Raw genomic sequence first — 17,537 nt, 5'->3', positions numbered from 1 at the left:
TATAAAATATACAGAATATACAAAATGCGATACTACGTACAATTGCACACATTGTGAAGTCGTCACTTTAAAAATGTATTTATTTGTTTGTATTGATCGGAATACAAAAAAAAACAAACATTATAGCGAGAATGACAAACATTCAGATGCCAGTGGGTCGTCGCTATAACGTTCGTTTGCGGGGACAAGGATGAAGAACGTCATCTGTGCATCTCCAAACACGTCAAATTCATTCATTCATTCATTTCATTTTTTTTTTTATTTTTTTTATTTTTACAGGGAAAAATTCCAGCGCTCCGTCCAAATATGGGCCGGTGTGAAAAATGGATGAATCCCAAGCGAGCGGAAGTGTGTGTCGTCACCAAAACACAGGCGCCGGAGCTGGAGCCGGAGCCGGAGCTGGCGGGGACAGGCGGGGCAGCGCCGCCGACTGTGGATGTGACACGCTTACAAAATAACCCCGAAAACCTACGAGGCGGGCAGCCATGCTCTGTTCCCCGCGCGGTCTGTCCCAATAAGCGCAGCTGGACGTCTGGACGTTTCGCCGGGACTTGTCGCGTCAATTCGCCCCACTTTCTCGGAATCCTCCGCTGCGCCATGGTCGAGCAGTCGGACTGCGCTCGGCTGCTGGACTGGGAGGAGGTCCCGCCGCCCGCACCCGCGCCGGCGGCCCCCCCGCCGACCGCGAAGGAAAGCGCTCCAGGGAAACCGCCCCGACAGGCGGGCACCGGCTGGACCACCCGCGGCCCGCGGGGTCCGAACGGAACCGCCGCCCCCGCCACGGCCGCCGCCGCCGGCGGCAGGGACGCCAGGCGGGCCCGCCAGCGGAGCGAGCGCCCTGGGCCCGGGTGGGGCGTACCGCCGCCTTCCTACGGCGCCGCCGATCGGGCTTTCCCCGTCCTCCCGGGGAAGGAGCAGTGGGAGGAGAAGGACCAGATCGTGGCCGTGTTTGTCGTGACGTTTGACACCAGATCAGGTGTGTTCTGACTTGTCGTAATGTGGGTTTAATGGAAGCCGGGGGGGAGTGGGGTGGATGACGCTGCACGGAGCCTTGTCTTACCTCGTCGCATCCAAACGCGGGTCCGTGTCTTCCGCAGGAGCAGCGGGATGACATGTGCGACCGCCCTGTGTTATTATGAGACATCGCCCAACGCATTCACTTTTTCTTTATTCTTACATTCCTCTGTTTTAAACTAACTTCTCGACTATGTTTGACTCACATAAAAAGTTAGAGAAGTGGCCAGGGTTAGTCAAAGTGAAAGTGTATGCGTCGTCATTCTCACTGTACATTTACCTGTGCGTCACTATACAAAATAATTCTGATGCTAGTCATCATAATAATAATAATAATTCATAGTAATAATGCATTTTATTCGTATGGCGCTTTTCAGGTACTAAAATAAACTTCAATGATAAAACTTGACATCATTTAATCAACAATAAATGGCATCATAAAATATAGTATATAAGTAGTAAATAATAAGAATACAGGAAAGTGTGGCCGAAAAATAGCCAACAAATATAGGTCAAAGGGAAGTGGGGGAAAACAGAATGTACATGGATATACACATATTCATATACGCATATATTTTTTTGCTATATATTTCTGTGTGTGTGTATCATCTTTCAGATTTACATGATATTATAACTGTTCTACCTACTGTGTTTGCACAGCCTTTGGAGTTTAGCCTTTAGATAGGTAGATGGATAAACACATATTTTATTCGTCCCCGGAGGAAAATTCCAGCATTACAGCAGCTCTCATCAAATAGGCAATAGTGATAAAACAATAGAATAAAAAAATATAACCAAGAGAATTGGCGTTATAGGAATAATGTGAAAATATACAATAAATAATTATATTATTGTGGTTAATTCACTGCACCGTGCATGGTTGATGCATGCATGTTACTAATAAAGAATCTTCAATCTGGTTTGAATGGCAGGCAACATGGTGGAATGGTGCTTGCCTCACGACATGAATCTAGATGGAGTTGAATTCAAGTCGATAGCCAGCGGCTCCCACCGGATCTCCAACGACTTTATGTAAGCACGACCCCACCCTTCTGTCCAAATCTCTTATTTATTGACGTGTCACTGGATCGCCGTGTCACTCTTAAGCCTGCTTCACACCGAATACGACGATATAAGTGAATTGTGTGTATTTTTTTCCGCACTCTGCAAACACGATTTAAAGGGAGTTTGAACTGTCATTCATGGAAAATGGGAAATTTCCAGCTCAGCAAACTACTCTCTGTGGTTCTGAGGGAAAAGTAAAAGCAGTTCTCCCATTTTCCCTGACATTTTGAGACGCAAAACTCAGACGAAGTTCATCCAACAGCCGTTAGGGGGAGGATCCGACTGGCGCATACGATTACGCATTCGATGTGAAGCGGGCTTAGACGCTGCTGACTCAATGTATTCACCTCTAGCTTTTAAAAAATATATATATCTATTCTGCCTTCTAGATACTTTCGGAAAGGCTCCTACTTTGGACTGGCGTGCTTTGCCAACATTCCGGTGGAGAGTGAGCTGGAGCGGGGAGCGAGGATGAAGTCCGTGGGTATCCTGTCTCCATCCTATACCGTGCTTTACCGCTACATGCAGTTCCTGGAGAATCAAGTCAGGTAAGCTGCCCGGCAACAAGTGTGTGTGTGTATTTGCGTATAGTGGTGGCTTCTGTGCTGTAGCGTGGAAGCTCGCACATTTACGAGTGCGGGAGTTTGCCTCGATTATTAAGAAGGTGATCCAGCATGGTTGTAAATTGACATTTATAAGAGTAGATCGCAATGAGATTGATATATAGATAAATGGATATACTAATATAAATACAAGACAATCAGATGAAGATTATATTATATATTTTTTAAATACTGGAAAGGCCTTGAATTTCATTCTGTAATGTCAGAATGCACGCTGTCACATACAAGTACCGCATCCCAGTGAATATGAATATGACGGTCGTCTTTATAGTCCTTAGCGTCAACATCCAGACCCATTGCCGTTTTTTGTAGGTGCTCACTATGATGACTCATCGCCCTGTTTCCTGTCAATGAAATGAACATGTGACCCTGCGATCATAGGAAGCCGCGTTGTTTTTCGACCAACCCCACACATCCGCACCCGTCCTTTATCTGTCGACCTTCATCCATTTGTTAACTTTTCACACCCTTGTGTTGATCTTCCGCTTCCCATCTTCTCCCCACACACATTGTTTATTTTTAAAATTTTTTTTAGTTCTCTCATCTATTAAACATGCCCCCTGAGCCTCGGCTCCCGGAGTCGTCACAGGAGCTCTCCCGTTTTTTGCGATGGCGTGTAAAGCATTGGACTGGAAGAAAAAGCTTGACAGGCTCCGCGCCTACCTTCTGCCTCAGTCCTCACACAAAGCCCTCCTTGGCGAAGTCGAAATGACAACGCCGCCGTTTTTAAAGTGAGGAAGTATTAGAAGTAGCAGGGGGAAAAGATCTCCAACTCTAATAATGTTACTTATTCCTGAAGAACATTCAGCCGGCTGTGACTGGGATAAGTTAAGAGCGATAAGATTAGACTGTACTTTATTGATCCCCTGTAGGGGAAATTCAGGCCATGCAGCAAGCAGTAATATACATGATGTTTCTATAAATTATATACAATATACTGTATGAATACCAACAAAATGCACTTTTTGTTGGTCACTCTGAACAGCCCCTGCCAAATTATGTAGTGTAAGATGGAAAGTAACCAGTTATTGCTACCCTACTCATTAAAGATTGAAGTATTTTAACATGTACCCATAGAGACTGTCAGAAAATGTTTTAAAATATTTAATTTCGAGATTCAGTCAATGCAAAGCATTTCTATGGCCTTGATTAAATGCGGTTCGGTTAACGGAGCAGTTGCCAAGCGGCAATGCAGGAGGCAAGCGAGCAGGCAGCAAAGCAGGTAAAGCAGGAGAGATTAGTTGATGCTGCGCCCATTATGGGCTTGGAGGCATGGGGCGCCGTCAAGTTGTCTGACAGAACAAAGCTCCGCAAGCTACGCATCATTTATTTACAAATGGGTCATAGCCAATTTTAACTCAAAAATGATTTCTTTCCTCCAAATACACAGTGGTTGGAGAAAAGTAACTCAATAAGTAATAACTTGAGCAGTTGGCGGGTTTTTTGTACGTTGTTTATAGACTCATACTGGAGTCATTTTCCTCATCACCCCTAGCTCTGCAGTAGCGGTTTACTGAACTCGAGTAAGGGTTTTTGGTGGTTTTTTTCTACCTATCCTTTTTAGACACCAGCTCAATTGCCCTGGACAGTACTCTCCCCTGGAAGCCTTCTACGAGGATAAGAAGGCCGTCCTTCCCCCGGTCGGCAACGGGCTGGTCACCGTCTGCCCCACCTGGAGTGTGACCACCATCAATCGCTGCATGCACCCGGAAATGAAGGTGAGTGTACACGTGGAGGTGGAAAATCCCCCAAAACTCCCTTTATGAACCTTTTTTTTTGTGAATTGATGACTGCTCTTGACTGCGCTATGCGCTCAGGGTGGAGGGTGGAATATTAATGATATACCAATAGTATATAAGACATTTATACTAATATGGAAAGAGTCCACAAAGCATCGATTTCCTAATTTCTGTATTTGTTTTTCCCCTCCTGCAGATCACCCACCCCGCAGGCTGCATGTCCCAGTTCATTCGTTTTTTCGGCGAGCAGATCCTGGTGCTGTGGAAATTTGCGCTGCTTAGGAAACGCATCCTCATCTTCTCCCCTCCACCCATGGGCGTGGTCTGCTACAGAGGTCAGGGGCTCAACCGCACGTCTTCAAATCAATCACTCATGGCTTCTTCTCCAGTGTATATCCAGTATCCACTTTTCTGCTTATCCAAAAAATCGTAATGGCATAGCCCAAATGTAATGAGTATTGGTATCTCCTCAGTGTACTGCTGCTGCTGCCTGGCCAACATCTCCCTGCCCGGGGTTGGAGTTGCCGTGCCCGAGCTTCGGCCGTTCTTCTACATCAACATAGCTGACATCGTCACCTTGGAGACCGAGGTGTCCTACGTGGCCTGTGAGTTGTTGAATACATTACAGGTTATGGGTGTCATAGCCGCCATGCCTTGAGGGCTGAGTTATAGGCTGCTCCGCCACTTAATGGGACTCGTGCATCTTTAATTTGATCTTAGGTTATTGTGAGAGGGGGGGTCCATAGTGGAGTCTTTCAACAGCCATATTGTACAGTAGCTTATTTTTGCTGTTGAGACCCTTCTGTGTCAGTCCTTGATGCTGTAATTTCATAGGTCACCATTTTATTAATTGCATTGACATCAGGCTTATATCCTTCTCTGAAATATTGTTGTTAGGCCTGTTAATGACCATTCACATGCGTCTCAAAGAACTCAGGCTTTAATAGGGGCTGCGTCTGTTCTGAAAGGTGGGAATCATTCATGTCATTCGCGTGTGCGCGTGTAGGCACCACAGAGAAGATCTTCGAGGAGAAGAAGAATCTGTACGACGTCTACGTGGACAATCAGAACGTGAAGACCCACAGGAACAGCTTGCAGTCGCTGCTGCGATTGAACGCGGCGGACAAGGAGAAGTACTCCAAACTGAGCGAACAGAGGTATATAAAAATAAATGTTTTACCTTTCACTGTGAAATCAACTTTTAGATGCACCTCCCGACAGCACAATGTACATGCAGTAATTGACCCTGACCAAAGACCACTGTCACGATGATTTTCTCATGGTGGACATATTAACCATGACCAACCATGGAAAGTGATGGGAGTTGGAAAACACCTTTACTTCATTAAAATACACATAAGGGCTCATGTGAGATAGGCATTTAGCATTACAAAATATATATTACCATTAAAAAGAGAAAAAAGATAATACAATTAAATAATAAAAACATAATGAAATAAAAATACAAAACAGAAATAGTCAAATATATAGAAATATACATAATCTAAATGCAAATTATTGGTATGGGTATGTAGGGGAAAAAACTGTAAATTATTGCTATGTACTCACTAGGTTATTAGAGAGCCAACAGTGTTGATTTCGGTCTTTTCAGGCAAATGCTTCTCTACACCCAGGAGGTGGATGGAGACTGCATGTCCAGTGAGGAGGACCTCTTCATATTGTGAGTTTTTAAAGAGGACGTCCAGAGGCTGCAATAACGTTGAACTAGCAACAGCCTCCTCCATCCACTTATTATTAGTGCCTATTGTTTTTCTATATCTCTCTGTCTATCCCATCTATCCTTCTGTCTTTCTCTCTATCTATATCTATCTTTCCATCTCTCTCTCTCTCTCTCTATCCGTCTCTCTCTCATCTGTGTTTCCGTCTCTCTACCTACCTATCCATCATCCATCCTATCCACTTCATAATAGCATCATTCAACTTAAGGAGGCTGGAGACCTGTCAACTATCCATCTGAATCCTCTCCGCTTCCTCCCAAGGTTCTTCATGGAGCTCAACAACCGCATCTTCCAGACCCTGACGGAGGTGGCGGCGAGCGCCGACCCCACGCTGACGACGGAGCACGTGCACGCCATGGGCCTGGACCCCCAGGGTGACCGCAGCTTCCTGCTCGACCTCCTAGACGTGTACGGCATCGACGTCACGCTGGTTATAGAGAACCCCTGCTGCACCTGAAGGGCGCGCGTGTGTGTGTGTGCGCGTGTGTGTGTGTGTGTGTGTGCGTGTGCGTGTGTGCGTGCTGTATATTTGTGCCTTCCAGGCCCACAGCCCTATGACACAAAAGACACTGCCTCGACCCTGGAAAGTCCATCTCTTGTCATTCCCCTGGTCTTCTTTCTCTCTGTGCATCATCTGGCCATTGTTGTGCATCTAAGTAATAATGACGGCGACTTCTAAATGGACCCACAGTGGCCAAGGACACAGCTCACCGGCTTCTTCACCTCCGGTCCCGCCTTCCTCTCTCTGGGGCGTCCGCTTCCCACCCGCACTCGTCTCACTCGGGATACTTGTGTTTGTGCCTTGCGCTGTCTCCCCGCCATTGCCACGGAAGGAGACGGCGACTCTGTTGCCGCCCGCCCGCTCGTCTGAAGAAGATTGACGGAGTCGCAGAGAAGAAGCTCTCTGCGGTTCCATATACGTCGCCGGGGAAAGCTCCGTCGTCTGTGTGTTCACTGAAGCAAACGCGTTGAAAAATAACATGGTCCCGCAGCGCCCACGCTTAAAGATGTTTTGTGAGGCCTCTGTTGATGTTTTCTGTTTTGTCAATGGAAAAAGCAATTCAATGTACTTTCAGAAATGGCAAGTGTCTCCGTTTCACCTTTTAAGAAAAAAAGGAAGCAATATGAAATGTGGGAAAATGTTGAAATTATTTATCTATCTGTAAGATAATAGCGTATGCTTGTTTATGAAGAAATGAACCGTGAAAATTGGGCGTTGAGGTTCCAACAAGAGTGAGTGTTTCTTAGGGCTGGCTGACAAGAAGAAGTCCAGGATGTTTTAAATACGTCGTCCATGATCGCACCTTGAAAGAGCCGAGATGAACTGTCGTTCGCCTAGCGGCTTCGCTGACTCGACGCCGGTAACGTGGGGGGGGGGGAACCCTGCACGATTCGGCCTGCACTGGAGAAGTCGCTTTTGTACGTTTATTTCGTTGTAGCATCGAGTTTTAACCTTGATTTACTGTGACTGGCGCGAGGACTTTTGACTCGTCAATGGACGGATGTGACGCCAAGTTATCACGAATGCTGCACCATATCCCCACTATATGACGATGATATTTTCTTATTCAACACTTTTTTTTTTAATTAACACTAATTTTGCTATCGTGTTTATTGCTCTGTGTTTTCTCACAAACGAGGACTCGTAGTCACTGTCTATTGATTGATGGTGTGTAGTGTGTGTGTGCGCGTGCAGATTATGGATCCCCCCTTCGAGCCGTCGTCAATTTGTTGTTGATTGGAGGGACCGTGTCTGGTCTGAGCTCATCGGTCTGCGTGACAAAGACCCCTTTGTGCGGTGGGATGCGATGATGTCATACCCCTACCCCCATCCATACACACACAGAAAGGCCCTGTCTGCCCCTGTTACCCGCCCCTCTCCCTCTTTCATCGCATTCAGTGGAACTGGCTTGAGAACCGTTAAATTTTTGTGTTTTTTTTTTAGTTTTTTTTTTTAGTTTTTTTTTTAGAAAGCATCACTGGCTACAATCCACCTCGTTATCAAGTCCCAAATTTATAGTTTTGTCTTATTTGATAATAATGAATGTTAGGCGCTGATCCCACGGGCTGGTCTTGTTTTTTAACAATTGCAGCTGCGCTTATTCCTTAACCGATTGTTACGAGAAGGTAAAGGACACTGGTTGAATCACCCGTGCTCCACGGGGCTTTAGGGAAATGTAAGTGGATCCTCCTCGGGACTACTGAGTGTGGGGGTTGGTCTTTGATTTTAAGATTGCCCACGTCGTCCCGTGCACACACTCGACTACGACAGGAAATTTGTGTTTGTTTTTAGGTGTATGTGAAGCGGAGGGAGAGAGAGAGAAGGGAATGTACACAACACGAGCGCACAGTGTGAAATTCCTTCTTTGTGGCATCGTCCACAGGCATGTACCAGCGCTAGCAAATTTAAAGCGTTATGTTTGTACAGTCTGTCACCCCACTGAATGTCAACAGCCAGCATCTCTCTCACACACACACACACACACACACACACACACACACACACTTTAAGCATTTCGTCCTTGATTGTATTTTTCACCATGACAATAAAACGGACTGTACTCACCATAGCTGTTAAAACTCAATCTACACTTACAACCGTGAAGGAGACATTTGTGATGTACACGTAAGCCACTCTTGATTTCATGCCAGTGGATCCAACAGTACCATTGTAAAACAATAAACGATGTTCTTGCAAACTGTGCAAGTGTTTTGTGACTTATTGTGAGGAAGTTTGGTTTGTGTGAGTTCCTTAACTGGAGAAAGTGGAAAAGCAAAGTTTTTTTGAGCTTTTATTTTGAAATGGGCATATACGTTGAGATCTATTGAGTTGCGCTATAATGAATGATATTAGTAAACATGGTTCATGGCTTATGAAATTGACTTGATATATTGATTCTGTTGCTTCTTATTCAGTCCATCACAGAGCCTGTGCGAGTAGCTGCTCCCGGCGCTCTGCGCTGATGAAAAAACGCAGTTTCCGTGGCAACAGTCTCACCTCGACGGGCATGGCTTCATACTCCTCGTTGTCAATGTTGTAGAAGCCGCTTATGTCCTACAGGGTTATAGAGTACAGCATGAGAAACACATTAAAAAAATAAAAATAAAAAACTTTAAACAGGCACAATGTTTTTTTTTCTTCCTCTTTCATGATTATTATACACAGGGTTCATTCTGGCATTACAAAATGAAATTCAAGGACTTCCAAGTACTTTCTCTGAGCCCTAGTTTTTCATTTTGAAGGACTTCACGTGAAAATAAATATTGATTTTCAATATTTTTCCTGGCAGCATCTGTCGTAAAAGCGATTCTGGAAATATTTTATTACTTTACAGTTTGAATAACAAAACCAGGGCAATATCCCAGGTTTTCAAAGATCGTGTTTGTCCAAAGACTTTTCAAGTACTTCAGCACAAAAGGTGGCTATTTTCAAGGTATTCCAGTACTAACATTTCTGAGGATGAAATTCAAGCACCTGTTAGAACCCTGTATACAATAATAATAATAATAATAATAATAATAATAATAATCACCATCTTGTAGAGCACATTTCATACACAAAATGCAACTCAAAGTGCTTTACATTAATAGAAGGCCGTCAAATAGCAACACAAAAGCAAACAAGGAAAATGCATTTAATAAAAATAGGTTAATATTATTCTCTTTTTCAGATTTGGGTCATCAATTTAGACCATAGAGTATCACAATCATTCCTCAGATGGATTATTGGTCTTGAGTTCACTGAATTCTAGTCATTTTTGGGAGCCACTCACCTCTGGTAGCTTTAGTTCACAAGCACCAGCCTCCAATGTGGTAGAATGCTTGGTAAAAAACGTTGGATCCTCTTCTTTTAAATCCCTATCATAAAGGAAACACACAGCGTATAAAAAAAAACACACATAAAATAATACATAAAAAAAATGAAGAGTGGGCAGGTGTGTGTGTTTGTAGAACAAGACTACTGACCCCACAGTGATGAACTCTCCCACGGTCAGGTCCTTGGGTTCGGCGCAGATCATCAGAGAGTCATTAAGACGCTGATGGGGGGGGGGGGGGGGGGCAACAAAACTTGTGAATCGTATCAGTACGAGGACGGATAACGCTGAAGTTTCAAGTGGTACCAATAAAACATAATATTTTCACAATCAACATTCTTTCTGGACTCACTTTCTCCATGGGGTTTTTGTTGTGCGTCTGAATGAAAAGCTCCAGAGTGGAGAGCTGCTGCTCCTCCCACTTCTCTGGCTCCTCCACTTTTGGGGGTTCTGTGCAAAAAGAACATTTAAATATAGCTGAAGACCGCAATACACAGGGTCGAGATTAGACGTCTTAGATACGAATTACAGTTTTCTGAGTTCCCGTAAAACACTCTTCACTTCGTATCGGCACCGATTACAAATTTACGAGTTGCCACGTAGGATCAGTTTGTGCTGTCGCTTGTCTTGACAGCATTTCTACTAGGATGAGTTACAATTTTCCGAGTTTCCGTTGAACGCAGCATCGGCTGATGTAATGATGTGACTCTGTGAATTTCGTTTTTCCAAGTCCTGGTGACGCGCAGAATTACATGTGGAGAGATCGCTATGAGAGCCGACACACTTGTTGCGTGTTATTACTTTATCCTGAAAGTTAGAGCATTGCTGGACATCACATTGTGTGGGAAGTTCCCAGCAACATGGTCCCATCCAATCAGCTTAAACACTGCATGTCTGTCAGAGTGATTTCATCAACTTTTGAAACTTTGGTGACTAAAATAAACGATTCAGACACAATTCATGACACGATTCAGTCCCGTTGCTCTGGAGCTGCAAGCGAACTCCATGTGTGACGACACAAACAGGGAACAGGGACACTTAAATTCCACCAGCTTACTATGTATGGCGCTTGTAAATAAAATGATTTTTCTTATTCATAGCGTTTCAGTCTTTCGCAATGTTTTTTTGCAAACTCATCTCGATCCACCACTCGAGAGGAAGTTGTAGAACGTTGGCGTATCAGCAATGCAAACGTTCTGTTACTTCTTAAACCGAGATTAGCTCTAATCTAATCTTTTTAAAGCCAAGACTAGGGCAAGTCTAAGACAATTTTAAACCATGACTGAGAAGAGCCATTTCAATTAGTCCTGCATAACAGTGTGATTTAGTCTAAGGCCCTTAACATGCGTCCTGGGTGATCCGATCAAAAGTGGACAGCTCGAAGTAGGTCTTTTCTCAGCTGGCATTAGACTGCGTCTCCACATGCATCTCGGCTAATTACCTGTGATCGGAGCTCACTTCCCTGCTGTTATGAAAATAAACACGTACACTAAAGTTTTGAACAACTGAGTTTAGGGCCTGTCCCGATCATGTAGTACGCATGGGGAAGGAGCGATCTCCGGACCACTTGCGCGTTTCCATTCCCTGAGTCCAAACTCCACACAAAACACATAAAAACAAAGTGTGCATTTATTTTAGATGCATTTGTTTTCCTCTGTTTCCTAATTGAAATAAATAAATAAATAAATAAATAAATAAATAGATAGAAACCCTCTGTGTCCGTTGCCGAGTCACACATGTCTAGGTTTAAGATTAGGCTGTGCCCGCGAAACCGCCCCCTGAGCGTTATGTCTAAAATGTATAAGGGCCCTTAACACATGCATAAAACGGTTACCTTCTACCGGTGGATTCCAGTAGTTTTTCAGTCGGCGGATGATGCGGTGCAGCAGGTGGGGCCTCGGGGGCCTCTCTGTGGGCAGGTCCAGGGGCCGGAGGCTGGGGGCCAGGCACGACACAGAGGCGTCACGGTCCTGGGGCCACTCCTGAGACCACATGAAGGAAGGTCAACATTGTAGGACAAACGGCATAATTCAGAACACAATTTAAGATGAGAAATGAAATTCCAGTGAGAGATCACATAAAGCATGTGGACACCCCTCCATATTAATGGAGCTGGCTATTTCAGCCACACCCACACACAAAATCAAACAAACAGCCATGGTATCTCCTTAGACAAACATTTGCAGTAGAATAGGTTGTACTTAAGAGCTCAGTGACTTGACTCAACGCGGCACTGTCATATGATGCCTCTTTTCCAACCAATCGGTTCATAATTTTTCTACCCTGCTAGAACTGCCCCGGTCAACCATAAGTTCTCATCCGTCTGTCCTCGGTTGCAACACTCACTACTGAGTTCCAAACAGCCTTTGGAAGCAACGCCAGCATGAGAACTGTTGGTCGTTCATGACCTGGCAATCTACAGCAGAGCAGCCGCATGCACACGAGGCTGATATCGCAGCCAATGCAAGCGCCCACGCTGTTCGGTTGTCCACATACTTTTGGCCATATGTAAAAGAGCTGTGGTTTCTTTGGTATTTCCATGCAGAAGCGACGGCATGGCTCACCCTCAAAGTGCTAAACCAATGTGCGGCTTTGATCTTCAGCGGTCCAAGGTACCAGTATCTGCAGAGAACAAAACCACTGTGTTTACACCAGCAACTCGTTTTAGAAGGGGGAGGAGGAATCACGCCATATCAGGGTTTGCTGGCCAACATGCTGGCTCAATTCTCACTTGCTGATGGTGGCAGCAGCATCTCTGAAAGCGCCCCAACGCAGGCCCGTCAGAGCAAACACTGGCTGCTCCTTCTCTCCCTGGAAGAATAAAGACTCAGAATCAGAGACGTATGGATGCCATAGTGGATTCTTGGGGTTTATATACCAAGACATAGAAATCTAAATCAATCAGATAGATAGATAGATGGATGGATGGATGTATGGATCGATAGATGGATAGTCTAAAGACTTTTATCGATTAACTTTTATTATCTACCAGGTTGTATTTAAATTGAAATATATCAAACTTAACTTAAAGCTAAACAGGATAACTTGAAATGTTGGTGCTTATGAGATGCAATTGTGGCAGGTTGGTTAACTACAATAGCCGTACATTTTACCAAAGTGTAATATTTATCTGAAACATTTGTCAAATCTAAAACTACTAAAATCTAAAATCACTTCCCATGCAGCATTATCACTACCCGCATGTGTACTACAGGTACTCCTGACTTAACGACCAAGTTCCGTTCCTAGGATCAGGTTGTTAAGCAAATTGGTCGTTAAGCGAGGACCCATGTTATTGCACGGTAAGGGGGCGTGGCCATTACGAACGCTAGCGTAGTGAATACTGACAAACTGCGGGAAAGAGATGGGGTGATGGGGTGATGAGATGTATACAGTGTATATAATGTATACCATTTATATAGTGGATATAGAATATATAGTATATATAGAATATATAGTATATATAGTGTATAAAGTATATATAGTGTGTATATAGCATATATAGTGTATATAGTATATATAGTGTACATAGTATAATATAATATATATAGTGTATATAATATATATAGTATATAAAGGGTGATGCGCGATGAGATGCTTGACGCTGAGACGCCGCAGTATTGTACACAGCGTACAATACAGACTGGTCAGAGAGCTGTTCATAAGTCCCAACGGGCGTTAAACAGGCAGGTCGTTAAGTGAGGAGTACCTGGATTCAGTACCCCGACAATACTGTTATTTTGATTACTTCATTCGTTAATAATAAAAAAAAAAGAATCAAACCAATGAACTGTAACTATACAGTGTCACAATTAGTTGTCAAAAGGTAAATGCAGCCCTTTGCCTCACCTTGATCTGTAGCACATCCAAAGGTACCGTCTCCCCCTTTAGAATTGACAACGTCGCTAAGGTAATGTGCCTGAAAGCAATAAAAAAGGTTTTAGAGGAATTGCTTTCAAATGACAAAATCGGTGAATATCCGGTGGAAACATTGACAGGACACCTATTAGTGAAATGCTGACTTACTTGACCTTGTTGTCACTCAGCAGATGAAGACTCTGACTGAGGGAGTTGCGAGATCCTAGTGGAATGAAACCAATTGGGGTTCTAGAGATTTGTTCCTGTACATCCAAAGAATGTCCATCAACGACACGGATCATGAGGTTAGAAACAATAACTGAACATGTATTAATTAATTAATTCATAAATGATTAAGATCTATTCAAATTTTAATTATTTAAAGGTTATAAAATACAGATAGATAGATAGATAGATAGAGTCATGTTCCTCCAGCTTCGTTAAACTTGCTCTCATGTGGGTGCAAATAACGTAAAGCACGTTGTCATAAAATATTGGCTAAAGCAGTTCTGGCGGAACTCGGTGCTTGGCAAAATTACTCACTGGGTGGATTATTACAAATATTTGGCTGTCTGCTACCGCGCAGACGGCCAAATGGCAACATAAGGTGAGGTGAGGTGAGACTGGCAACAGTCAAGGGATTCAAGTTAAGTTTAAAATTTTGCAAACTAAATTCATACTGTGAGCACGGTATTACAAGGAATTTATATTTATTTATTATACAATCCATGGCAATCAAAAAATAGCTCGCTCTCTCTCTCTCTCTCTCTCTCTCTCTCTCTCTCTCTCTCTCTCTCTCTCTCTCTCTCTCTTCTCTCTCTCCTCTCTCTCTCTCTCTCTCTCTCTCTCTCTCTCCTCTCTCTCTCTCTCTCTCTCTCTCTCTCTCTCTCTCTCTCTCTCTCTCTCTCTCTCTCTCTCTCTCTCTCTCTCTCTATATATATATATATATATATATATATATATATATATATATATAGAGCGAGCGAGCGAGAAATAGCGATATTCGTACTTGATCTGGCCGTCGTAGTAAACCAGTAACGACTTCCTGCAAAGTGCCGTCACCCTCCGGCGACAATCAGCATGTCGGTCTCCTCCATGAGCTCCATCAGCTTCTTGGCCTGACCTTCATAGTCGGTCCTGCGGAGGAACCATCATAATATAACACAGAGGCAGTCCAACTTAAAAAGAAAGGACTCAAATGTATGTTTCAACAGGAAAAACTTCAACTTCATTTTGACCTTGACTATGGTGAAATCCACACCAGCCAGGTGCAAGATGGGAGCAGCGTTCTTTTCAAACAGTTTGTTGGCTTTCCTGCAGGGAACGGGGAGAAATGTGAGAGAGGTTAACCTCCCCCGCAAAGTGTCCAAAAGGGTGGAAAGAGTTGTAATCGCCTACAGTGTATTAGTTTTCAGTCTTACCCAGCGCAAGCTGCAGGGTTCAGGATAACAATGGCTTTCTTCAGCCTCTCCTGCGGTGCGATCTGTTGACGTCCAAATTCCTAATCAGGCAATGAAAAATATATATACACACCGATCAGCCAAAACACTACAACCACCACAAATAACTACTAATATTGTGTAGCTCCCCCTCATGCCACCAAAACAGCTCTGACCTATTGAGGCGATAATTATAATATTTAATTATAATATATTAATTATAATATTTATAATTATGATTTCATTATTAATAGAATAATCATATATAAAAACTTTCCACAATGAAAACAATTATAAAACCAGTACATTATAGTTTGTTATTTTTGTATAGAACAGGCATCATCAGTATTTTTCAAACACATAAATAATAATAGTAAAATAAGTTGTTGAAATAAAACCTCACAGTCAGAGCAGTGTGTGCGCCTTCACTGTGTGAACCTGACGTAACAGTGGGTGCGCTCCTTTTGAGCCAGGGCACCTCCCATTAAGGGAGGACTATAGGCTCTTACATAGAGGGGGGAAACATTTGCCGGTTGCAGGAGACGGCAACTTAAACAAACAACAAAACATAAAACTGTAAAACTTGACCAAAAAAAGAACGGCTCATCACCCAGTGAGACTCGGTGCCCTTCATTCCTCCAAAAGAGCCGTTCAAAAGAATCTGATTGTTTTGTGTTTACATTCAAAAGTCTGCATAGCTGCACCCAGTTGAAAAAAAATAGACCTCTTGCGCAAAAAAATAAAAATGCTGCGCGGACCCTGCGCGACTGACGTGGACGGAGGAGCTGCAGCTGTGGAAGCAGCACTTACTACTTGCACGTCATGCCGCTGCGCCAGCGCATCTAGTCAACTTATACCATGATAAGTGATGGTTCAAGTGTGTGTAGTGAACCGCTCAGGTCCTTACGCTTGCCCATTTTTCCTGCTTCCAACACATCAACTTCAAGAACTGAGTGTTCACTTGCTGCCTAATATATCCCACCTCTTGACAGGTGCCATTGGAATGAGATGATCAATATTATTAACATCAGCGGTTTAAATGTTGTGTTGTGTGTTGATGTATTAGTTATTATAAGCGTCTATTTCCCGCCATGCTGATTTCCTGGCATCAACTATGTTGTAAAAGTGATTTTGAAGAGCAAAACCAGAGGGAATATCAATTTTAATATCTCAAATCTTCAGGACTTTTCAAGGACTTCAACACAAAAGGGGGCTATGTTCAAGGCACTCCAGGACTTACATTTCCGCGTGCGAAATTCGAGCACCTGGTAAGAACCCTAGATACAAACCCTATTGGGGTTATTGCTTAAAACAATTAAGTGTACGAGACACCAACAAAATAAAAAAAAAAAACAATACAACAGCCTTACCCGGGCCACTAAGCAAGCTTCTCGTCGCAGCAGATTGTCACTATTAGGAGGCCACAAACAGAAAATAATTATTAAGGAGGATATGATGTTAAGATTCAAGATTTGGAAGAAGAAAATAACAACAACAACAAAAACAAAAAACAAGTAAGACGTACATTTGTATAACTTGTTTAAAGATAAACGCAGACGCTTACCAGTGTTTACCATAAAGCCAGTATCCACCGTAGGACACCACACACACCGCCAATGTGGACTTCTTCCAATGATTACGCAACGTCCGAAACACTTTGACGACACGAGCCATTGCACCTAAAATGTACCGAGTCTTTTGATGACAAGTTATCGTGTCGCCAGCACCATTTTCCGCGCCATAGTTAGTCTTTATTTTACTATAGCGGTCACGTATTGACCACTGCCAGTAGCGTGGACATCTTGGTGTTACGGGAATAGTGCTCCGGGTCTCCACCAGGAAGAACAGCAGTTCCACCTGTCATTCATAACTGCTGTGCGAAAGTGAAATTGATTAATTTCAATGAACAAGACGTATAATTGTAATGACATGATTGTGAATTCTATTTTTAAAATTTGGTCACTTTATTCATACAAAAATCTCTTCGAGACACTTGCCAACATACTTTATTAGAGCGTCTTCAGTTATCTCAAACTATAAAATACATTTCCCAGCATGGGAATTGATAAGGGAAGGACCCTGCCTGATGCGAATGTTTCTTATCTTGTATTTATTTTTAAATTGCAAGGCTTGCCCTCATGCATATTTTTGTACATTCAATTATAATGCGTTTTTCTAAAAGTAGGACTTGACTTTGAAACGTTCTATTTAATTTGGTTTTCACACTGGCACAAGACCACGGCTT

At 43.3% G+C, this 17,537-nt stretch overlaps 2 protein-coding genes across 2 annotated transcripts; one reads left to right on the top strand and one right to left on the bottom strand.

Annotated features, from left to right (window-relative positions):
* The first annotated feature begins 479 nt into the window (after positions 1-479).
* Positions 480-8,810, top strand: dennd11 (DENN domain containing 11). The gene is made up of 9 exons (XM_080001936.1): positions 480-976; positions 1,947-2,046; positions 2,469-2,627; positions 4,267-4,420; positions 4,638-4,776; positions 4,915-5,046; positions 5,448-5,598; positions 6,054-6,122; positions 6,442-8,810. The coding sequence occupies exons 1-9, from the start codon at positions 598-600 to the stop codon at positions 6,635-6,637; spliced, it is 1,479 nt and encodes a 492-aa protein (XP_079858062.1). The 5' UTR covers positions 480-597; the 3' UTR covers positions 6,638-8,810.
* A 162-nt stretch (positions 8,811-8,972) lies between these two features.
* On the bottom strand, positions 8,973-17,099 carry agk (acylglycerol kinase). The gene is given in 15 exon segments (XM_080002662.1): positions 8,973-9,235; positions 9,954-10,038; positions 10,147-10,217; positions 10,348-10,445; positions 11,830-11,977; positions 12,560-12,617; positions 12,727-12,806; positions 13,845-13,914; positions 14,022-14,116; positions 14,863-14,916; positions 14,918-14,990; positions 15,093-15,167; positions 15,275-15,354; positions 16,663-16,702; positions 16,857-17,099. Coding segments are annotated over 15 exon segments (1,272 nt in total). The 5' UTR covers positions 16,967-17,099; the 3' UTR covers positions 8,973-9,100.
* Positions 17,100-17,537: the final 438 nt, after the last annotated feature.

This window comes from Zeus faber (genome assembly GCF_960531495.2).
Source record: "Zeus faber genome assembly, chromosome: 6".
Classification (NCBI taxonomy): Eukaryota; Metazoa; Chordata; class Actinopteri; order Zeiformes; family Zeidae; genus Zeus; species Zeus faber.
Note: the sequence above shows the minus strand (reverse complement) of the source record. Positions and strands in the feature narration are given on the sequence as shown.